Raw genomic sequence first — 25027 nt, 5'->3', positions numbered from 1 at the left:
AGAACCCCATATAACTGTGATGTGCGCCTTCAGCATTTGGTCCAGATTTTCAACTGCTACAGTGCCCCATGGGCATGTGACCACAGTTTGTGACCTTCGCTATAAGTCAATGGAGAAGCTGGCAGGAAGCTGGATCATTTGAGTTCCTCATTAATGACCCACATTTCTTGCTTAACCATGGACTGCCAGAGCTGCTGTTGCTAAGTGGCACAGTCATGAGACCTTGTGCTTTATGACCATGGTGCTTAGCAACAGAAAATTTATCCCGAATACCATCATTACCTCTAACCTGAAAGAGTGCAAATTCCTTTTCTACAACACTGAATTGAAACCTTCCCCTGAATGCTAATAAGATCCTAATAAAGATAACTTTTAATTCAGTTTCTAAATCTAGACATTATGTTCTTGCATATGTATTGATACTATCCTGCTTGGAATAGTGAAAATGGGTTCTTTAGTGTAAAAATTCTAATTTTTATTAGTACTACAGCTGAAGAATTTGATAAACAGGGATTTCATTTAAAAATATCAAGAACTAAATAAAAGAGTTGACTGGATAAAAGATTGTACAAAGTTGGATCACCAGTAGTGCTCATTTTAACACACCTCAAAACATTTTCAGTTCCCTTTTTTAAAAAAAGTGTAATGTTTTATCATACCTGAATAGTTTTGGAGGCAAGATACTGAATCGTGTCTTGTCTAAAATTTTCTTGATTCTGTTTCTTCCTCCAGACACAGTATTCGCTTTCATTTTCTTGTTTGCTTTCTCACGTGGAAACATTTGTTCCACATCTCCAGGAATATCTGGGATGGAGTAACGATTATTTTTCTTTTCTGCTATTTTGGGAATATGTGGAACTCCATTCTTCTCCTGTCCTATCCTACTAAGTAGTTCTTTGAATACTGTAAAAATGTAGAAAATATATTCCTTTATTAGAACACAGTGCTTATTTAAAACTGTATTTAGTATCAAAGGTATTTAAAATTCACAGTAAGTCAAAGAGAACAGTAGTAAAACTTAATCAAACTCTCTGTATAGAAATTTTGCTGTACATTAGTACCAATTTAATGATGTGCAGCATGGTGACAGTTTTATTCAACTTTTCCAGCAGATGAGCACCCATTTATTTTTAAATAATTAAGCAGCCGCCTGTCCCAGGAGTTATGGCTAATGATATTATATTAAACTAGATTAGATGGATCAAAAAAATCAAGATGTTATTTTAATAGTGGTAACTTCATAACATACACAACCATGAGATAATTCATAATTTTGAAGAGGGAGGCTGAAGAAGTGAAATAGGTGTCTTAAACCTCATACCTTAAATTCCTTCCCACAATGTTTTAGTTCGGCCCATCATAAAAGTGCTCTAGGCTAGGGGTCCCCAACCCCAGTTCGCAGCCCTCTGCCGGGCCACAACCAGTTTGGAACCAGGCCACAGAAATGGTGGGCAAAGCGGCATTTGTGAAAGTGGTGTGCACATGCATGAAACAATCCCTTTTTCCACCCTCCTGCTGCCATTGCTGTCACCTCTGCCAGTTCACCAAGCCAGAAAGGTTGGAGACCGCTGTTTTAGATCAGGGGTGTCAAACTCAAGGCTCAGGGGCCGGATCCAACCCACAGGGTGTTTAGATCTGGCCTGTGGAGCCACCCTGGTGCCTCTGCCGGTGAAAACGGATTAGCAAGCTCCATTTTTGGCTGTGATGGTTTTCTGGAACTCTCTGCCAGAGAAAATGGAGCTCAGGAGGGCCATCCCAAGCTCCGTTTTTGCTGGCAGAGTGTTGCAGGAGGCCGTTGCAGCTGAAAACAGCTTGCCAGCCCATTTTTGCTGGCAGAATGCTTGGGCCACCACAGGTACCCTCGACATGAGTGACATTGAGCTGGGTTGGGCTGGGCGGGGCAGGGCGGGGCAGGGCGGGGCGGGGCGGAACGGAACGGAACGGAACGGAACAGAACAGAACAGAACAGAACAGAACAGAATTCTTTATTGGCCAAGTGTGATTGGACACACAAGGAATTTGTCTTGGTGGATACGCTCTCAGTGTACATAAAAGAAAACATACACAAGCCCACCCTGGCCACGCCCACTCCAACCCCCTGAGGTCAAACACAACCCTGATGCGGCCCTCAATGAAATTGAGTTTGACAACCCCTGCTCTAGACAATGATGAAGATGATGGAGATGTGAAGTGTATACACTGCACATCTCTGATGGAGTACATAAAGGAAAAGGTATCTCTGAGCTCAACTGAAAATACCTGGAAGTAACTCTGAAAGTTAATCATGCTCAAATTACTGTATGCCAGTCCAGCTTTTAAAAAAGTGTGGTCCTTATCACAGCAGGGCTGTGAATTAGGCTGTTTACAGCTTGCAGTCTTAACTGCTATGATATTTACTTGTTATATTGGATTAGAAAGTTTCCCACATTTATTTTATCATTTAAAAATCCAGTCCCTTTCTTCCAAGAAAGAATTATTTTTTAAAAAATTAACTGCACTTAGGATCTTGGTCAACATCTCTGCAAGATACTCACCAAAAATATTTGTTTTTACAGTGATGGAAAGATGAGTATTGTTTCTCAATATTTCAGTAGCTTTTGAAAATGTAATGTTCTCAAAGTTTTGCCCATTTACTTCCATTACCTATGGAATAACACAAACAAGTTAGGCCTGTAAGACACCATGCTTCTCAAATACTTTAGTACTTGATAACTTTAGTATTGGATCAGACTGAATTTGAAATTTGATTACAAAATCACATTTTATTCATCTTAAACATCATCAGATTCAGTTCTTTATTTTTTTTCTCAGTACATAAGAAAGAGATCTAATAGTTTGGCTTCACTAAGAAATGAAAGCCACATTTTAACAAAGTTTTCTAGTTATAATTGGAAGAATAATAATGTATTTTGGGGGAGGGGGGTTGCAGGGGCATCTGAAACCAATAGAAAAATTTTTGGTCAGTATATTCAGCTGAATGTGTATGCCTATCTGTGTGTCACTTAACAAAATAGATAAAAAATATAACTGTTAAAATTTAAGCTCACCTGATCACCACGTTTAAGCCCAGCTTCTGCTGCTTTGCTTCCTGATTCCACTGACTCTACAAAAATACCAAAACCTTTTTCACTTCCTCCAAGAAGACTGAAGAAAAGTGGTGAATCTCTAGAAGGCTTTTGCAAGGTGACTTGTCTCCACTTTGCTTTTGCGGCACATGCAATGTTTAATAACCTGAGATGTCCTTTCATTTTCTGTAAATGGTCAGACAAGCAAACATGAATGTTCTGCATCTAAACAACATGAAATCCTAATTATTAAGGAGGAACTTATATAACCATTAATACTCAACTGTCATTGAATTTCTCTGATGGGAGATTTGTGAATTAACAAATAGAAGTTTTAAATTTGCAGTTTCATGCATCACACACAAGCCACACCCACCCCAGCTCTGCAAATGGGAAAAACTTCACGAAACATTACATGACAGCAATGTGATGCCGAGAGTTTGACACCTGTGTTCTAGATTTTTGACAGGAATCCTGTGCACCATGGATATCAATCATGATTAGGCACAACTCTGACTATTCCTGCCAATTTCTAAGAGTGACACAATGGAACCCTTAGAAGGAATTTTGACACCAAGTAGGCGGGGGAGGGAGTGCCAACTAAAACTACTTCAGTTAGGAACCAGTTCTCACTGGTCTTTGTCATCCACATTTATGGATAAATATCTACCTTATTACATGAATTAAAAACAGCTGTTCCAAAGTCTGCATCTCTTTGGGATTGGAGGTCCATAAATAGTGTTGAATACAAATTGAAGACTGAGCCCAGGTAGCTGCCTTGCATAATTCCAGCCCCACCATTCTTGTGGACTGATTTCAAAATATAACTGCTGCTTAGTTGGCTCATAATAGTTTAGAAAAATGATGGGTAAAGACTCCCACCCCCCCTTGGAATATCAAGAACAAAGGCCAGTATCTTTGGAATTAAGCAGCTCTATACAGATTGAAAGACTGGAGAGATCTTTTAACACCCAAAGTTAACAAATGAGCAAATGACCAATTGAAGAAACATTCAGAAGAGTAGAGTCCTGTCCAGCCATCCTGTGGTACCCATGGACCACAAGATTCCCACCAAAAACCTGTCAGCTTTAAAAAAAAAAAAAAAAGGAATGCAGCTTTGTATAGGCATAAAATACCACAATGTGAGTCAGAGACCACAGTGAAGAACAGTCAAATTGCTCAGAGTAATATTCAGATTGCACAGGACTATCCTCCCGATGACCTTGATTCTGGGTTATTTGCCAAAACTGTGATATAAAAGAAAAGTCCAACAGTTTGGGCTTAAATATATATACTTTCCTGAATGACATTCAAAACAGAAATATGAATGACTTGTAGGACACCCTTCTAAAAAATGTTTTGAACAGTTTTTTTTTTAATTTTTAAAGAGGTCTTAGAAGATATAAATATAAAATGTATAGTGTATAATAGTTTATATTGGGTCCTACCGCATTTTCCAAATGTTTTTCAAATTCTTCTAAAAATCTTGTCATGGCTGGATCTCCTTCAAAATCATTAAAATGGTTATTCACCCATAGCAGTACAACTCGAGTAACCTAAGAACAAATATAAGTTGACATTTCAATACAATTCTACTGCTATTTCTAGATAAAACAACGCTTACACTGTTAATTATTTCATTTTATGAGTTTATCAAATTTTTAAATTACAAATTTAAAAAAGGAGAAGTATCATTAGTACAATACCACACAATAACCCCTAGAGACACAAGGATCCATGTAGTCTCAAAAGGATTTGAGAGCAGCCCTCACATAATTTAAAAATTATAATTTATGACACTCAGAGAAAAGATCAAATCACATGAATTAAATATAATAATTTTAAATAAATATCATTTCAAATTGAAAATAACGTAGGTTTATGGATGTTTTCTTGCAGCTTTCAGACGTTTTAAATACCCAAAGCTTCCAAATGCTGTTATGCTGATAATGCGTTCAAAGGCTAAGAAAACAGGAATACATTCTTCAATTTAGCTATACATTACAGCCCAATTACTTCTATACCGGCCATTTCCCAGTTACTTTATCAATCAATAGCAAGAAACACCCAGTCACATAAAATATTACTCCAGATTTTGAACTGCAGTAACTTTGTATACAAAAATCAACATTATTTATATCTTTACAATTTCTCAAGTACACCAACTAGTAAACTTTTAAAATACTTTTTATACATATAGAGTGTCCATCTGAAGTAAATGAGGGTGCATGAACTACTTTTTTTCTGCCCAGGAATGGCATAGCATATTACAAAGATCAGAAGGAAATCCTACCATTCTTTATTATTCATTGCTTGTTTGTTTGTTTTTTAATATTTGTATTTTTTAAAACAACTCCAACCCTCCTCTGGCAAAAGCTAATTAGATTGAAGCATGTTTATTTAAATTAAGAACAGCCAGAATAAACTTAATTTGGGATGCTACTTTTTGATAGCATAGCATGAATAATTGCATAGAATTTGTTCCTATTAAAATCTCTCAATATACTTCAGAGAAGATCAAACACCTCCAATAAGATGCAGCAAAAAATTCAAACTAGTTTTCATCAGTAGAAGTAACATTTATTTCAAACATATGGCAATTAGAAAAACCAAGTTAGTAATGTCTAATTTAGGAACCAACCTTGTCCCTGAGACTGTCAACCTGAAACCACTCTAAAAGTTTGTCTCCAACTTCCAGAGGGCTTGACAAAAATGTTCTGAATGTTAATAAAAAGTCTTCAATGTAAGTTGGATCCACAATAGAGTGCTCTTCTATTAAATGCATAATGAGGCGTTCAGGTGTAGCCTTAAAACAAAGAGATTGAGTGAATATCCTGACAACTTAATTTTGTAGTATTATCAACCATGATACAATAAGAGATAGTACAAATAAATATGATTCCTAAATGTCATTCATAAACTTTTATGCTAAAACATTTGCCCACCTATCCTCCAAATTTTTCATATTAAAATCATTCCTTATAAATATTTGCTATCCCTTGTTATTATTTCATGATAAACTCTGCCATTATTTTTTCACCCATGCACTTAAATGTGGTAACTACCATTCCAATTTCTGATGCATCATTAATGCATTTCTAACCTAGCTACAATTATTTTTTAACAGCTGGGCATGAGAAGCAAGATGTAGCACTTTCTTAACTCAGCACTCACTGTAAGAAGAAAGTTAGATATATCTAAATTGAGAGTTTGGAGAGATCAGAACAGAAAACCTATATTATCTTCCTTTTTGGGAAAAGAAATATACTCGCTGTTATTTGCCCAGGTAACAACAGGGATGTCTTATTTAACATCAGCAAGATATTAGAATCTTAGCCAAAGACCAGGTCAATATAATAAGTTATAATAACTCATTTTATTCATAAATCTTACTAATAAATACTATAAATAAACATTTAATTGTACAAATTTTCTAGACATTTATTTAGCATTATAATTCATACCATTTCTACACATTCAAATACTAAATTCCTTTTATACTGTATATCTATGAATTAAAGAATCCCTTTGTCAGGCTGGTGTAGGGAACTCCAAAATTGCTTGTCCTTGGAGACTTCAATTTATTACCCTGTCATGTTGAGTTATAGTCATGTCAGGAATTTATGGCACTGACTGTCCCAAACAACAGAAGGCTGAATGCATTACTGGGGGGGTCACGCATTGCATTTGCTTTTAGTCTCGGGGCAATTGCAATGTGATCTGGTTTTGAAGATATTACCATTAGTCTACTGATCATGTTTCAGCTGCTTTTGATAGAATCAACTATGGTATCCTTTTGGACTGGCTGTGGAGTTTGAAATTGAGGGACACCATTTTGCAGGGGTGTCTCTTTGGCAGCCATTCTAAATCACTGTTGATAGAGGGGAAGTGACTGAGGCCAGAGACCCTCACTTATGGAGTGCAATACATCTCAATGCTCTTGCCTCTCTTTTACATGAAACTGTCAGTGATCCAAAGTTAGAAATTAGGTGGCTATATAAATGTTTTAAATAAAGAAGTAAATCACCCATTGGTTTATAGCCATTGACTTTAGATCTTGATTCTGGACCAAGCAGGTGATGCTACTGAAGTCCTGTCCCAATATCTGGAGGCTGTGTGACTCTTGAAGCAAATAGATTAAGACTTGATCCTGACAAGACTATATGGCTGTGGATATTTAAGTCCCCTTACATATGAGAATTTTCCATCTTTGCTCTTGGATGGGATTACATTTCCCCATTCAAGACTGCTGTATGATCTGGGGATCAACCTGGATTTGCATCTCAAATTACAGCAATGGCCAAAGGGCTTTTGCCCATGTACATCTAGTGCACTAGTTGCACTCTTTCCTAGAATGGAGACCCTTCAAATAGTCACCATAGTCACCTCATGAATGGACCATTGTAATGCACTTTCTCTGGGACTGCTCTTGAAAACTTCTAGGAAGTTCAAGCTGGTCCAGAATACAGGAGTACAGGTAATGGTGGGCATACCTCAGTATGCCTGTGTGACCACACTGCTCCATAAAGGTGCACTGGTTAACTGTAAGGTTATGCATACAATTCAAGGTACTGGTTATCTCCTATAAAGCCGTTCATGGCATAGGGCCAGATGTTTTATCTGATAAACCACCTACCATATCTCCTGCAAACTGGTGAGATCAGGGGTTCCATTGATCAAGCAGTGTTGTGTGGGGGAACTCAAGAAATGTGCCTTCTCTATTGTGTACCTGCCTCTAGAATAATATCCTCCAAGAAATTTGGATAGCTCCCACTCTAATGATATTCAGGAAATTATTAAAGACTGACTATTCATACAGGCCCCTGTAGTGTGATTTTTGTTGTTGTTGTTGTTTAAATGTCTGTCTTAGGCCACTTACATATCTTTTTCTTTCTCTGTATTATTTTTCTTTTTTTAATTGTAAACTCAGAGATATTAAATGTTTGGCAGCCTTTAAATAGTTTACATAAATAAATAAAATCCAGTAATATAGTTCTTTGAGTTATTTAATAATCCTTTATGATAAGAAACAAGATTTATCCTGTAGACCAATCTTATGATATTCATAAAAGTTGGAGATTAATGAATCTTTAGTAAGATATCATTTTTTGATTACCTTAATGACAATGTGTCCTTTTCTGGTTCCACTGCGGTCTAATTCTCTATGCTCCTTCACCATAACAATTTCTCCTTCTTCCTCCACTTTATGTGTATTTTTTTCAACATGGTTTAATATACGCCAGTAGTCCTGCTGGGCTATACATACAAACTGTTCCAAAACAAGAAGGACATTTTAAAAAACAGCAATATTATGTAAAAATATATTGCCAAAAATCATTTTAATACAATGAATAAAAATCAGGTCATTTCCAGCTTGTTTCTTAAAGATAACTATGTGTTAAGTTCAATCACAAATAATATATTCCATAGAACAGATCTGATTGAGAACTGGATTTTTAAAAAGAAAATGGTCCTATTCACGTTTCAGTGGAAGACAGCTGTCAATTAACCAAAGATTAAATAATAAATAGTTGTGATTTGAAAAAGTAGTGTTATGAGTAAAAACATTATAAATGAAAGTTGTAATCTGTTTCTAGAATCTATTTATACCAGGGGTGGGCAACTATGGCCCTTTTATGACTTGTGGACTTCAACTCCCAGAATTCCTGAGCCAGCCATGTTAGCTCAGGAATTCTGGGAATTGAAGTCCACAAGTCATAAAAGGGCCATAGTTGCCCACCTCTAATTTATACTATAAACTCTCCTTTTTGTTTTTAATCTTCAATTAGCCAAAATGAACATATACCAGAACAATTTTCTAAATCAAATGGGCTAACTTAAAAAAATGTTTTCAAATTCTGGACCCATGACTCCTGTAGAATTGAAATTTCAACTATCTTTACAAAAGTTGTATTTGCAGTGGGTTATGGGTTGTCTAATAAGTGCTGCATCCAGCATCAGGTCAATGGACTTCTAGTCACAGAAAATTGGGAATGGGCAAGAAAGCAACAGAAATTTGACTGGTATTAGGCCTGTCACAGTGGATAAACTCTTGATTATTTTAAAGGATAATATATTATGACGGTTTATAACAAGCTTCACAAAGGTAAAATATTTTACTCTTATATCATCTATCTTACCTGGCAATCATCTACTTTGGTCCTAACCACACCGTTCATGTGTTGCTTTTCCAGAGATGGGGTAATTCCAAAACTATTTCCCATACAAAGGCTTTCTGTTTTCCCATCAGGATAGCTAATTTCCACAGTGCCATTTAGAATAACATACCAAGAATCAAGCTAAAGTTTAAAAAAAAAAACATAATGCAATCTCAGTTATCTTGCTATGAATCAAAAATTCTCACTCAACAGGTAAGCATGAGATTTGATACAAGTCCAGTTTACACTGCACTTCATGACAATTCATGAAACAATAAATAGATTAAATCAGAGTTATGTTAATGATCATTACCTTGAGTTATGTTAATGAGCATTGCCTTTATTACACAAAAACGATCAGAAATCAATAGAGACTTAAGAATTTCTGTCGATTACCACACTCTACAAAATCTTATCTTATAGTAAACAGCCTGTTCTTATATGACACCTAATCCCGCTGATAATTGCAAATGGATAATGGGCATATTGTGGCTAGGTAGAAAATATATAGCAGAAGGATTTGAGAAACTAAATATAAGGTTTGTAAATATGAATATAATATTTCCAGAGTAAATATACATAAAATATAAAGTACATAAAATTAAAAAGTATAACAACATTATCCAAATACATGTTAATACAAATACAAGTTGTACCAACTTGTTCAGTGGTACAAGAGTATTTGAGAGCTGTGGAATCTAAATATTCACCACAAAACAATAGCAAGAGTATATAGCTTAGCTATCCTCATGGATATTTTAATATGCTTGTCAGCCAAAAAAGAATATCTCTACCTAATCTGACCCATTAGGGAATACTAACATTGAGAACTTCTCATTATATATATAATTATGCCAAAGAATTATATGTTTCAGTAAACATTATTCAAATGGTCATCCTATTTGTTCAATAGAGAAACTCAAAAATATATGTATCTCATGTATAATACAGTAACATTTCCATGGCAACATGCCCTACTTACTTCTTGCCCATCTTCAAGGATGATGGCTCCTGCTTGCTCTACCACTTCAAATATCATGACAGAACAAAGTTCTCTTCTTACTGACATAGTCATGTTTGCAAATGCTGGAAGCTGATGCATAAATTCCAGTAATTGTTCTAGTGGAACAAAAGTTTCATGTTAAATTTAAATGATATACTTTATAAGGTAAAACTATCATGTACATTGTCAAATGTTATTTAATTTTTATAACAGGACAGAATTTCTATCTGTATCATCCATCAATTCAAGCTAATTAACATAGGTAACTTCACTGACTTGAATTCAGTTCTGGCTTTCTACATTGAAAATGTACTTTAATCATATGGAAGGGTTATTATGTACTACAGCTTACACTGAGGGAGAGAGGGAGGAAGAGATTAAATGCATAAGAACAAGACTTACCATTAAGCACTATGCAAAAAAAGTTGTAACTATTTTCCTACATTAGCATTTATTTATTTGTATGCATGCATGCATGTATCGATTTAAAAAGACTTACACAGCCGCCCATCTAATATACAATAAAACTGAGCAGCAAACAAGGACACAATAAAACATAAAAACAATTCCCAGCAGTCCAAAACAAATTCCTCCACCACTGAGCATTCATATTTACTAGGCTCTAACCCAGGGGTGAAATCCAGCAGGTTCTGACAGGTTCTGGAGAACCAATAGCAGAAAATTTGAGCAGTTCGAGAACCAACAAATACCACCTCTGGCTGGCCCCAGAGTGGGGTGGGAATGGAGATTTTGCAATATCCTTGCCCCAGCAGTGGGGAGGGAATTGGGATTTTGCAGTATCCTTCCCCTGGATTAGGGTAGGAATGGAGATTTTGGAGTAACCTTCCCCTGCCACGCCCACCAAGCCATGCCCACAGAACAGAAATAAAAAAAAAATTGGATTTCACCACTGGTCTAACCACACACTAATCCAGTCAGTCCTTAGAGAGAAAAGCCAATTTTCCAAGGCTTTCCAGAAAGCCAGAAACATTGGAGGAGGGTGTTTCATAGGACAGAAACAGCTACAGAGAAGGTTCATTTCCTAGTCCCATCAGATGACAACATTTAATGGAAGTGTCCAGGAGCATGACCACTCTATCCTATCTGGTGGAACAGACAGATACCCTTAGAGAGAGGTGTTTCACAAATAATCTGGTCCTATGCTATTCAGGGCTTTAAAGATAATAACTAGCATCTTGAATTTCATCTAGAAAGTTCTATTGCAGTTTACAAAGCAATGGCATATGACACAGGCATAGTGCCTAGATCTGCAGGTGCCACTCCATTCCAAACTCAATTGTAACTTCACAATCATATTTAAGGGCAGGCCTGTGTATTGAGTGTTGCAGTAATCTAATCAGGAAGTGATCAAAGTGTGGAGAACAGTGAGCAAAGCTTCCAGGTTGAATTGGTGCAAAGGCCATCCAGTCATGGCTGACACGATCTAGGGGTGTTTTCCATTGCTTCATCTCCCACAGCACTTCCATAAAGCAAAATGCTATACAGGATCCAGACTCACAAGAGATTCTGCAGAGCATGATCCAATCACGGCCCTTGTCACATGCCTATCTCAAGCAGCAACCTGGTTTTCAGCTGGATAGTGTGTCACAGCCTTGGTAAAATTTCCAAGTTCCTTCTACAACCCAATTGCGGTGGGATGATTGAATACTACCCATCTCCCTACAATAGGGGATAATTGCTCAGAACTCCAGATACAAGAGAATGTGAGGCCATCATAGTTGCCAAGGTGGTCATGAACTCCCAAGCCACCTCTGACTCCAGGTCCAGAGAAGGCAGGTAGAAATCCTCCATAAACATAAGCTTGGAGAAATCTATCCCGAAACTGGATAGATTTGAGAAATTTGAGCAGGGAGGAAGATAAGCAAGCAGCAGTCCCACGTGATCCCTATAACCCAGTTTCATAAGCAGTCCTAGATCTGACTATGTCTGCGGTAGTATCTCTAAAGCCCACCAGGACCCCTAAATGACAAGAGCCACATTTCATCTCCTGCCCAGACTTTCAGGTGATGCAAAATCCAAAATCTAGGAAGAAAGATTTGTGAGAGAAAACAGCCCTTCCCATACTCAATCAAGTTTAAATGATATATGCCAGGTCTTTGTTCTATAATCAAGTCATCAATGAGATGAGCTTTATTACAAGGAAACCCAAGGTTAAATAACAACAGTCAGAATCCAGAGCTCCTAAATCTTCAGGAACCAGATCTTGGGACTATATACAAGAAACTAGAATGTAGAATTGGTCTTGGACCCTCAAGCCACTTTCCTTTAGGGCATGACCCATCATATCTCCCACCATACCTTCAGGGTCCCATCTTGAGTGCATTGTTCTCCCTGCTCTCATTCTCCTACATAATTTATTTCCTTCCCCATGCCATTCCACTCCCAATAATGATTGCTATTTGGATAATTCATTACTGCATCTCTATGTATTAATTGTAATAGGTTGTACAACAATATAACAGATTTATTTATGGAGGCAATATTTTTATTTCTCACCAATATCATCATCTGTTTTGTCAGCAGGTTCTTTTTCAAGACACTCCCGAACAACATCTCGCCCTAGCAGAGGATCAGATGTTCTGTCAATGTCTTCATCTTCTTCTTCATCATCTTCAGAATCTACAGGCGCTTCTGGGAGACCAGTTAAATCTACATCTCCCATCTCACTTTCTGTAGCCTAAACATACAAGCAATAAACAATATTTAAGTGTCTTAAAGTTAAACATTTATGCATATGATGCTGGCTAATTGACTATATTTTATTTCCCAAGGCAATAAATCCTATGATCCATCCGTCAAACCACTCTTAGGGAAATCAAGTAAAACCCATTACCATTAGTTAAACAAATACCAACACAAGCAGTTATGAACCTGTATCTTACATATGGATATCTGACTGACTTGCTGGATTCTAGATTATTTGTTTTTAAAAGTTACTTCAATACTGTTTAACTCTGAAATCAAATATTTAAAACCTATTCAACAACAGGAAAAAGTTATTTTAAAAAATATTGGTTCATCCCAAAAGGATTTTATTAATAGCATGGTTGATATCAAAAGCAGAAAATCTTAATACAATGAATTTTAACTAGATCACATAACTTGCCAGAAGAAAAAAAATATTGATATGGCGATAAGAAAAACTATATATTCAAATATCATACAGGTGAACATTGTTTAACAACCACTCATTCAGCAACCATTCAAACTTAGAATGGCACTGAAAGAATGGTACTTATGAGTAGTCCTCATACTTATGACAGCTAGAGAGGTCCCACAGTCACATGATTGCCTACAAGCAAAGTCAATAAGGAAGCTGGCAGGAGGTCACAAATGGTCACCACATGACATCGTCAAGTATGGATCATGATGTACGTAACTTGACAATTATAACTAGAATGGAAGGATTTCTGTCGCTAAATAGCACGATCACATGACGTACCACTTTACAACTGCATTTCTCAGCAATGGAAATTACGATCCCAGTTGCTGTTGTTAACCAAGAATTATCTGTATCAGATTTAAAGTTATGTACCAAAGTCATGTCATGAGATGTGGATAAATTTAAATCCAATCCCAACTTTATCTAATCCTCAATTTGAAAAGTTCTAGATTGCTTTTTATGAAGGAAAACAATATTTTTCTTCATAAAATTCTTCACAATCTATCAAAGCCTCAATTAATTTCATTCCTATTTGGCTAACATATAAAATTGAGTAAGAGGGATCAAATTACAAAACTTTAGCATTTCTACAATTTTTCACCACAAGGATTTTTGTTTTGTTTTTAAAACTACCGAATTGTTCTTTAAGAGAAAAAGCAGGATTTTTTTTTTGTTCCTAATACTGAGGTGTATCTAAGAATTTTCTAGCCATAAATTATTTGAAGCATTAATAAGAGGTACGAGAGAGATGGGCCAATGTTTCTGACTACATAGCATGAATTAGGAAAAAATTTAAATATGGTATGTTTCAATTGTCTTATTCTCTTGTTTCACTACTCTAATGCATTTTAACCACAAAATAAAACTTGGCTGATCTGAAAAGGCACAGAGGAAAGAATTACATGATTTAAAAGGGGTGGGGGGAGAGAAGATAAATTCTAATGTTCAGTTTTTTCTGGGGAAAAAAAGTTAGTATTTCTGGAAGAAGGAAACCTGTTGAATTTGTATATGTTAGAGTAAGGTCTAACATTCCTAATAGGTTCAGAAGAAAATAACATCATAACTAGAAAAAATAAACAAATATTCCAGGATTATTGAGGCCTAAATTTGAAAACATTTAAGACCATGGGACTGCAGAAGCTAAGAAGCTTTGCATAAAAGAAATATTACTTAAAGTCCCATTTAAGAAAAAATATTTTTTTTATTGAAAAAGTTTTCAATTACAAATTTTCCCCCTTTCCCCCCCTCCTCCCTAACCCCCCCCTCACCACCCCATCCCCCCTTTGACTTCTTCAAAATAAAAACCTAATACATAACAGATTATATAATATTTTACCATCCCCTTACTCCCTCCTCCAAATACTGACCCTTACTTCTAATGATATTATTAATATTATTACTTCCCCCTCTTACCATGCACTTCAAAATAACATTCTACTATAACACTGTATAATAACTTCTGATTTAACACAATAATATTATTATGACTCCCAATTTAGCAATAATCTGCCCTTTTTTCTCCTCCCCCATACTTATGTCTGTATATTAATATAACATTTCAAAACAACCTTCCACTTTAAAACTATATAATAAATCCTACTTTAACATTTAATCTTTTGTGTATATTAATATAACATTTCAAAGCAGCCTTCCCCATAAATTCTAATTTTACATTTGTTCTGCTCTATCCATTTCCTCCACTCCCATAAATATATCTCTTAAACATCCCTTTTCTTAGTCTACACTAGCCTGTCTCCACCCACTTTCCTACAAAATTACCATACACAACAATTCTTAATATCTTTGTTCTTCTGCCCACCCTACTAAAAAATATTCCCTTATATAGATAAAATCAATGACTTTAAACTTATAATCCATATAATATCTTCTTTGATGTCTTTCCACTGGATTGCTGACTCCATCATCCGTATCAGGGTAACATAACATCCCAGTTGCAACAGAATATTCAAAATCCTCATCTGCCCCCATCAATAATGAATATCTTCGTATATATAAAAAAAGAAAACAACCACCCGAGTGACTTTATAATTGTATTCCATATAATATCTGTAATAGTGGCTTTTTTCAGGATTATTAATTCCCATCGTCGTAATGGGGTAACAGCCAGATCTTCTGCATGCCCCAGCATAACTCTCTTGCCTTATAGCTCAGCATAGATATAATACGTTGATCAATAAAAAGAAAACCAGAAATAGATAATTCCAATCCAACAATTTAAGGCCCTTTTCACATCCCAAAATTACGGCATTGCAGAGGTCTGTCACTCTCCTCAGGATAATATTAACCACTACTTCGCCTCAACCATCTTTTCATATATTCAGTCATGTATTTTTAAAAATAACTGGCTTCGCTGTTGCTTAATTTAGAAATTTTTATTTTTGTGAGACCTGTTTCTTTTTTTCCTTTCTTTTTGTGGATTTGATCTCCATCCTAATTTCCTTTCTGCAAGTTGTATATCAACTGGTCGGTTTTCATTCTGATTTATGACTTGATGGTTTTGCTTTTGTAACTCATATTTCTTTTCTATAAGTTGTGTGTCAATTAGTTGATTTCCATGGTTGTCTGTGACTTGGTGAGTCATCACGTTAGAATCCAATGGCACTTCTCTCTTATTTATAAATAGTCCAGCTGAGGTGTCTGAAGAATTCAAAGGCAATTCATCTACAAAGGCCTCTGTAACTCGATATTTTTCCTTTATTTCTAACTCCTTCTGCTTGTCTTGTGTTGTGCATAAAGATGTTAAGTTCATTTTTAAAAAATTTTGATAAAATTCTTCTGCTTTTTCAACAGTATTTAATTGATATCTTTCTCCTTGATATCTCAATATTATACCAACTGGAACATTCCATCTGAATAAGATATTTCTTTTTTTAAGCTCAGCCACCAGAAAACCAAATTTCTTTCTTTCCAATAACATCTTAGGCGGTAGTTCTTTATATATCCAAATCTTTCTTCCAAACAATTGCAAAGTAGACTTAAAAGATTTTTGCACAATATTATTTCTTATTTCTTTATCTGTAAAATAAATCACCACATCTCTAGGCAATTGCCTTTGCTTTGCAATCCAGGAGTTTATTCTATAAACTCTATCGATCCTACAAAATACCTCCTCAGGTTGAACCTTTAAAATCCCAGCCAGAACTTCAGAAGATATTTTCCTTAAGTCATCTCTATTATTTTCCTGTAATCCTCTCAGTCTAATCGCATATTCAGTAAAATTATATTGCATCATTAAAACTTCCTTTTCAATCCATTGTTGTATGTTTTCTACATTAAAAATCTTTGGATCAGCTTCCATTTTAGGTTTTTCTTCTAAACTATTGTCTTGAATGTTTATCAAATCATTTTCAATTTTTTCTATTTTATTTTCCAAATTGTCCTCAGTTTCCTCCATTTTAGACTCTAATAGATTAATATTTGTATCCAACTTGATCATAAATTCTGAGAAACCATTAGCCATTTTTATAATCTTTCGTTGTAAAATATCAAACTTTAATTGCACCAATTCTTTAATTTCCTGCTTAAATTTCTCAAAGTTCTGATTCATAATCTCATCCCTTCTTACAATCTCCTCCAGAAGAAATTCAATTATATTAAAATCAGTTTTCTGAGACTGTAAGTTAAGAACTTGTTCATATAGTTTGTGGATGGGGGAATCCCCCCCCCCACTGCTTGTTTGTCCGGCTGTGTAAGCCTAAACGCCATATTTCCACACAGGCAAACTTAGAAAAGAAAAAAAAAGCAAAGTAAAGAGAAAAAAGCTTCTTTCCAAACGAGATCAATATCAAATCAAATCTCCAGGAAAGAGAAAACACAAAAGTGGAGCTTTTTCTTCAATTGTAGCCAAGAGTATTTACTCCGCTACTTTGTGGCTTAATAAAACGGAAGGACTTTCCCTTTTCAGCTTCCCTGCTCAAATTTCGGCAGTCGCCATTTTAAAAGTTCTTTTTTACTTTGTTCAATATCCTTTGCAAAATAAGTATAAATACTTGCAATTTAGAGTCACAGGTCCAGGTCCAGATCTCATCCTCTTTGCTTAATCTGTTAGTTATCTTGAAAAGCTTGTTTTCGTAGCCTTGCTCTGCAAAAATGCAGAGATCTCCCAACGCCCGGAGCAAACGGCGAGTGATATAGGGAGCCTCATCCGCTCGCCCCCAAGAGTAAAAAAAAACTCTGGGGGCTTCGCGGAAAGCTCTACCTACACTCACCTGCTCTATCTCACATTTCCTCCTGGAAATGGAGTTTTTCGAGCCGCCTTTCCGTTGTAAAGGCGGCTCTTCACAGGCAAAGGGGCTGGCGGTCCCAAGGGACCGTCTGGCGGCTACGAGAAGCCAAGAAAAAATATTAATATGACCAATAATTAGTATTTGCTGGACAGATTACATAGAATAATATAAAAATAAAATCCAAATCTGTCTATCATTAATATCTTCCTAACATGCTAGCTGACTTTTCTGTCTTCAAAAGAGTGGTCTTTGTCTTTTAAATGTAGATGGTCTGCTGAATCTTATCCTGATGGGTTTGTTCTCCTATGTTGTGCCATGAGTTTAAGAAGTGGTTGTTTTGTTTCCCCAATGTACAGATCTGCACATCTCACTGCACTGTACTGCATATACCACATTGTGCAACTCTGTACATTGGGGAAACAAAACAACCACTTCAAATTGATTCAAAATTCAAATTGAACAGCCCTCTCTCAACAGAGGGGGGGGGATAAGATATCATCTACAACATGGTGCTTTCAGCAGTTCCAGAATGCTTCACACCCTTTGCACTACTTAGGTGACCCTGAGGACACAGGGTCCTTCAAATGGCCTCTACAATTATCTAAAAGGATGCTAATGACCAGCTGTCTGCAAGAAATATAAATCCTTCCATTCCCCATCATCCAGTCAGAGCTAAAGAAGCTTCTTGGATAAGAAGAGAAATATCTTCAAAGAAAAAGCATCTTTGGGACAACCATGATCTGGATGATTGAGAATCTTCATAGATATGATGATGGATGATATTAGCCAGTGCTTCATGTAGATATTTTAAACTGGAGCCAAGACAGCACCAAATCCTGCAGAACATCACGAAGTAGCGGTCAAGGATAGGAGCTCTCACTATGATCAATTGGAACCAGTTCAGAGGAAGAAGAGAACCAGCACAATACAGTGCCATTCACCTCCAATCACTTCAGCTGATCTAGAAGGTCACTATGGTCAATAGTATTGCAGGCTATTAAGGGATCAAGAAAAGCCAGGTGTACTAGTCTACATCCAGCTTACTCCAAGGGTTACACAAAAGGGTGAAAGTGCTGTCTCTGTCCCACATTTAGGTCAGTATCACATCGTACAATTTCTAATATATAAATATACACATGGATAACAGCCCTTATAGGTTGTATTTATTGGCTTAAAATGAGCCTTTAATTCTATTCCATGGGACAGATTTTGGTGGAAGCTGTGTCTCATATTTATTGATCAGAGAAAATTTTATTTATATCACAACTTGTTCCAATAAATATGAGTAAGCTTACACTATGCAGTGCAGTCATGTCATGATTTATCATTTTTACAATATACATCATCCAAGGATCAGGTTGCAATACAAACAAAAAACGTGTCTTCGGAGTGAGTACAGAAGTACAAATATTACATCTCTGCTGCGGTACATTACCAAGTTCACTTAACACAATGGCTTAAAGATAATTTGGGAGAGGTCCTTTCAAAATTAGGATGTTGTGTACCTCACTTGATGGTAATGGTGGTGGATAGCAAAGTTCTGCTAGCAACATTTGATGTAGAATTTGTTTGATTTATTCCTCAGATCTCCAATTTCATAGAGATTTGGTGAGGAAGATAATCCATGCAAAAATTAAAAGGAACATAAGTGGGATTTGTTTAACAACTGTCTCATACAATGACTGTTTGTAATTACACCAGTAATGAAAAAATAACTCTGCAACCAATCATCACATGTATATCTATAAAGCAAAGAAATACTGAAGTAAGATCATAAAATGAAATTGTGTAGTTGCCATTTCACTTTAGTGGCTTCTTTGATTATATTACTGTTTTCTGATATTTAATATTGGGGGGGGCTACTTTGTGAACCAACAAACGGTTATAGCAGCAAGTTTAACAACTGTGGCACAGTGGATTCATGAGTCAACACTTCTACTTAATATTTATCTACTGGATATTGATTATGTCAAAAATCTATTGTTTTTCTATTCATTTCCGACCCTTGATCATAATAAAAACCCTCAATTTCATGATTTCATATGTTTCCATCAGATGATAATTCCCAGATGTTCTGCAGTCTTCCAAATCTGGTATTTTCAGAATTACAACCTTTAAAATTCCCAACAAGAACAGGAAATTTCAGTCACGGCACTTTCAAAATTCACCTACTTACAGAAGGCAGATGTAATAAGGCAATGATGAAAATAATATCCAAATTATTTAAGCAAAGACTAAAAACTAAGCAAAATTATTATATTGCTTTTTTAGAAGCAGAGAATGGGAAGTACACAAGTCTTCCCAAACTTAATATGTTTTTCACAGCAAGTAGATTTTCCTCCCAGTCTGTAAAAATTAAAATCTGTGTGCCTATCAGAAAAGCAAAAGAGAATATAAGGGAAACATTAAGCATCCCTCTGCCTGCTTCTTTGTTTAAATCAGATATCCAAATTCAAAATTCACATACCAACGATAAGATTCTTCATAATAAAAATACTAGAAGGATCATCTTGTGACACAGACATTTGGAAAGAATTAGTGAGATTTTCACATCCACAGCTGGAAGTAATTTGCTAATAAATTTAATTAAGGTGCAAATCTCATATGGTAGAATATGATAAAATTCTTATAAACTAGCAGCCCAAGTTAAGAATTAAAAAATTAATTCTGTCCCGTCCATTTCAATTGAAAACTTAAGCACATAACTATATATAAATCTGTCCACTGGAAATCCATGAAACTAAAGATGCTTAAACACCTACTGAATTATACCCAAAATAATTATATAAGCATGACATTGAAAAGACTAATGATCCCTGTTGAAACAGGTTTATATTGCAATCTATGTAGGCAGGTTGAGTGCTACATATATATGCATTTATAAAGCCTTAATAAAGTCTTTAAATTAAAAAAAAAAGTAAGGCAGAGTACATGTAAACTAACTCCAAATAACACATACTGTCCCATTGTTAATTTGACTAACCGTGGGTGAACAGATTTATTTATGGTATTTTAATGCCACCCAATTTCAAAGAGCTCCAAGCTGATTTGGCATTTTTCATTCACCATATGAATTTTTATAGGTTATTAAGTAATATATAATAGTCCAAGCATGTCACAGTTTAATAATGTGAAGCACATAGCCTGTGAAGAATTTATTCACATGCATAAACCTGATAAAATATACAAGTTTTTCTGCAATCTGACCATTACCACCATTACCATTATCAGCACTGCTGATTTAGTCTGATAAAGCAACTAGTAACTTACTGCACAGATAGTAACTAAAAGAAACTATTTTTTGACATATCTAGTGCCATCACATTACCATTTTAAAAGAGTTTTTTTCCACTCACACAAAAGGAAAAAACAATAGAATGTGACAATACTTGAAATTGACTTTTATCAACCAAAGCATTAGAATGGAACTGGAATGGGAATGGGGGTGGACTGGACTGACAGCATGGGTAGAAGGAGTTTGCTGAATTGGGGATAGGAAACTAAATATAAAGCCAAATGAATCTTGGTTGGATTAACCAAATTCGTAAGCCTGAGTTAACAAACATAGTTGTGTCCGCACATTTCCATACTACAGTGAAATGCTAACTACTCCACTCTAGACAAATTCTTGGCCAATAAAGAATTCTATTCTATTCTATTCTATTCTATTCTATTCTATTCTATTCTATTCTATTCTATTCTATTCTATTCTATTCTATTCTATTCTATTCTATTTCAGTTTAGCCTAGCTTGTTCCTAATAGTCAATTGCCTAAAGGATTCCAGCTACTTCATGATTACAGATTCAAATCTTTAGCAATTACACATTTTGAAACACCTTTTTTCTTTAAATATCCTTATCTTTCCTTGCTATAATGCAAATAGCATATGCATTACTAAATTGTCAGCACTAATGGATCAATAACATCTTCTCCATTTAAACTATTTCCTCATTAATTCCATGGTAAAAACTTGTGAGATTTAGTTTTCAGTTAAAATTACTTGCAAAAACAAAAGGTGTTCCTTTTGCCTGGTTGTTTGCTTGTAGATGTTTCATTTTCAAATTAGGTAACATCATCAATCAGTGCTATTGTGTGGACAGTTTGTTTACATATAACAACTTGCCCTGCCACTTTTGGTGGAAGTGTATTTTTCTCCTTGGTAATATTCCTTGATTAGGCTATTGTTTTCTGATTGACTGATAATTGATTTCCTGGTGTTAATCCTTGCTTGTCATTGTGTTGGCTATAGGAGAGGAGAGGTCACATTTAACAAAAAACAACAACGCTACACTTTCTCTATTCTGTGGAATATTTCAATAAACTACACCTATGGTTATGAAAATAAAAGAGCTTTAAATTTACCTGATAGATGTCTGATAAACTGCTACTCCCAGAATCACTGGCAATACTGCAGCCAGACTGACTTGAAGGGACATGTGTCACCTGCGGATGTTGATTATCTGTGAGATGCATCTTGGTAAGGTCTGCTGGAAGCTGGAAAGAGGAGGGGATCAGTTATTAAATACAGTTGCAAATTCAACCAATTAATATTCTCTCTGGAAATAATTTGACAGTAATGTAAAAAACATAGGTAAACAACTTATTCTTCTTAAGAGTAGAAAGTATCTTTTCAGTTTATCTTTTCTGTTTTCAGAATTTATTTACTGTAAATATATATAAATTTATCTCTGAATGGCAAACTTCTGTAGCTAAGAATACTGGGTTGCACTTTCTCAAGGGTTTTAAACGATTAGCAATTGAGGAAAACAACAAAGAGACACATTTTCAAAATAAAATGTTGTTGTAAATTAAACATTTGAAGAATTATTATTGCCATTTGACTGAAATCATCGAGAATAAGTAGAATTATAATTGAATCTGAGTGAATGCAAAACACCTTACCAAATGGAGAAGTTCACTTTCTCATTCACTCAGACCTATTCTTTTATCTTGGGGGGGTGGGGGGGGATTGGTTAAGTTTGCTAAGACTTGTGGATCTTTCCCAAATTGATACTGGACACAAATTAATTTGTAAACTACTTTTAGAAAATAAGGAGGTGATGAAACAGCAGCAAAAGGAACCAACAAGTAAGAGATACTGTCCATGTTGGTATTTTAAACAGGAATGGCTGGAAAGAGTACTTAGGTATATTTCTGTATCTTTACAGGTTGGTCCCTATTGTTACTTTGCTGCTGGTAGTTAAGTGGCTTAGTTTGCAATTCAGTAAGTTTTTATAAAGGATATTTGTGTGGTTGGAGATTTGTGGATATGTTGTATGTTCCTTTACTACTAAGAGATAAAAGGGGTTTTTTTGCTGTCTACTAGACATTTGCTGTCTACTAGACATTTCAGGGGATATTTAGCATTTTAGGGAAAAATCTAATGAATGTAATTGGAAGTAAATTTTAAATACAAGGATTACTTTGTTCTTAGGAATGAATACCTGCCTACCAAAAATAAGCTCTGAGAAACTGTATTTCTTTCAATGGTTACCACAAAAATATTTATTATTTTTATTTTTATGTATTTTATTTATATGTATACAATATATACATACTAGCCGGATACCCGTGCTTCGCTATGAAAGTATGTGATGGGGCTTGATAAATTGACACTTAAAGCTTGAAAATTAATGAGTAGTTATGATCAGCCTCTTCTCTCCCCTCTCTCCCTCAGCCTTGCCCCACAGAAATGTCTATCCCCTTCTCTCCTTCAGGCTTGCCTATCCTATCCTATCCTATCCTATCCTATCCCCTGGTTGCTGCTGTAAAAGTAAAACTGAAACAAACTCCTCTCCTCTGCTTGTATTTTGCATTTGGAACAGATTTCTCTTCAGGTGGGGAGGGGGAAGAGAACTCCTTAGCATCAGAGGGCTGTTTGGAAAGTGAAACAGTATTTGCTGTGTGAGCAAGGAGACAGGAAGGAGCCTGGCCGTAGTTTAGCTCAACTGTTCTGTAGTAAAGCTGCTTGCTGCTGTGAAAGTAAAACTGAAACTGAAACTCCTCTCCTCTGCTTATGTTTTGCATTTGGAACAGATTTCTTTTGAGGTGGGGAGGGGGAGTAGAACTCCTTAGCATCAGAGCGTGTTAATAATAATATATGAAATACTAATGCTCTGATGGTCATTTTGAAAAATCCTTTCTTAGTGAGCACCTAGAAGCCAAGAGGAACATACATGGCAATTTCAAGTTTGTAGGCTTTACGGTTCTGGAGATTTCGTGATTACAGCATGAGTGGTTTTCGCTTTTATATATATAGATATATAGTTTATATGTATTAATATTAAAAGCTTGAATATTTTAATATTGATAATTTTTACATGTACAGATTACATTTTAATTATTTTATTGGCTTTTATTTTGAGCTTTATCCAGATAAATAATGTGAACTGACATTATCTACTGTAAAGTAGATTGTTTAGTCATTAGACAAATAGTTTCAATCAGCGCCCTCACTGATGGCCCAAATACCAATGTTTAATAGATTTATGCCTATAGAATGGATATGTTACAAATGGACCACTAGAACTTGATATGAAAGTAGTCCCTTAGAAGCTTCAGCCTCAGTTTTAAATAATTGCTAATCCAAATCCTTAAATGTGGTGGCAGTATAATTTGATATTGAAATTCTTAAAGAATTGCTCAGAATACAATTGTTTATAGGAATTGTTGATTCTAGCTTACATAAGTAAAAAAAGTCATAGATTTTTAAAATAAATTTACAAATGTGATCATTACTGTGTTTCCCCAAAAATAAGACCCTGTCTTATATATTTTTGAACCCCGAAATAAGCACTTGACCTTATTTTCAGGGAGGTCTTATTATTTTGAGGGCGCATGGCGCAAGATGGGGATCCTCTTGCTGTCTTACCTGATTTCCAGCTCTGCCTCCCTAACCCTAACCAGAGGAAATGGTGGGGACTGGCTGCACATGAGGTTAAATAATTTCGGGGGAGGATTTATTATCCAGGGAGGATTTATTTTTGGGGAAACACAGTACTACAATAATGGTTTACTTTTCAGCATATCAGGGTACATTTTTTTAAAAAAAGAAATTTAATACACATTGGATATAAAGATACTTAGGAGGTCAATAGTCACAACAAGCACCAAGTTGCTTTTTGTTGGGCTACTTATCTTACTTAAACCATTGTATGTATTGAGATATTTCATTTGCTTTATCTGTTCAATAGACAAAGTGGATATTGAATTCAATACCTTTTCAGCCCTCTTGGCTACAAATGGAAATAACAGAAATTAGAGTCAGATTCCACTACACACACAGAGAGAGAGAGAGAGCTACTTAAGCAAAAGCTATTTTCAAAAAATCATTCCCAGAAAATACATCATCATTTGAAGTCAAGCCAAA

The 25027-nt window shown here is 35.5% G+C and overlaps 1 protein-coding gene across 11 annotated transcripts in view; it reads right to left on the bottom strand.

Annotated features, from left to right (window-relative positions):
* Positions 1–25027, bottom strand: part of RAPGEF6 (Rap guanine nucleotide exchange factor 6) — a 167898-nt gene that overhangs the window by 37429 nt on the left and 105442 nt on the right. For all 11 annotated transcript variants that reach the window (XM_034404239.3, XM_087883656.1, XM_087883657.1 and 8 more), the window contains 10 exons: positions 22021–22152; positions 12744–12924; positions 10206–10342; positions 9206–9364; positions 8182–8334; positions 5707–5871; positions 4514–4621; positions 3048–3251; positions 2535–2643; positions 660–903 (listed from right to left, as the gene is read on the bottom strand). In XM_034404239.3, coding sequence (XP_034260130.1) covers positions 660–903; positions 2535–2643; positions 3048–3251; positions 4514–4621; positions 5707–5871; positions 8182–8334; positions 9206–9364; positions 10206–10342; positions 12744–12924; positions 22021–22152 — 1592 coding nt within the window. The remainder of the gene's footprint in view (positions 1–659; positions 904–2534; positions 2644–3047; positions 3252–4513; positions 4622–5706; positions 5872–8181; positions 8335–9205; positions 9365–10205; positions 10343–12743; positions 12925–22020; positions 22153–25027) is intronic.

This window comes from Pantherophis guttatus, chromosome 2 (genome assembly GCF_059756535.1).
Source record: "Pantherophis guttatus breed Tessera chromosome 2, ASM5975653v1, whole genome shotgun sequence".
NCBI lineage: Eukaryota > Metazoa > Chordata > Lepidosauria > Squamata > Colubridae > Pantherophis > Pantherophis guttatus.
Note: the sequence above shows the minus strand (reverse complement) of the source record. Positions and strands in the feature narration are given on the sequence as shown.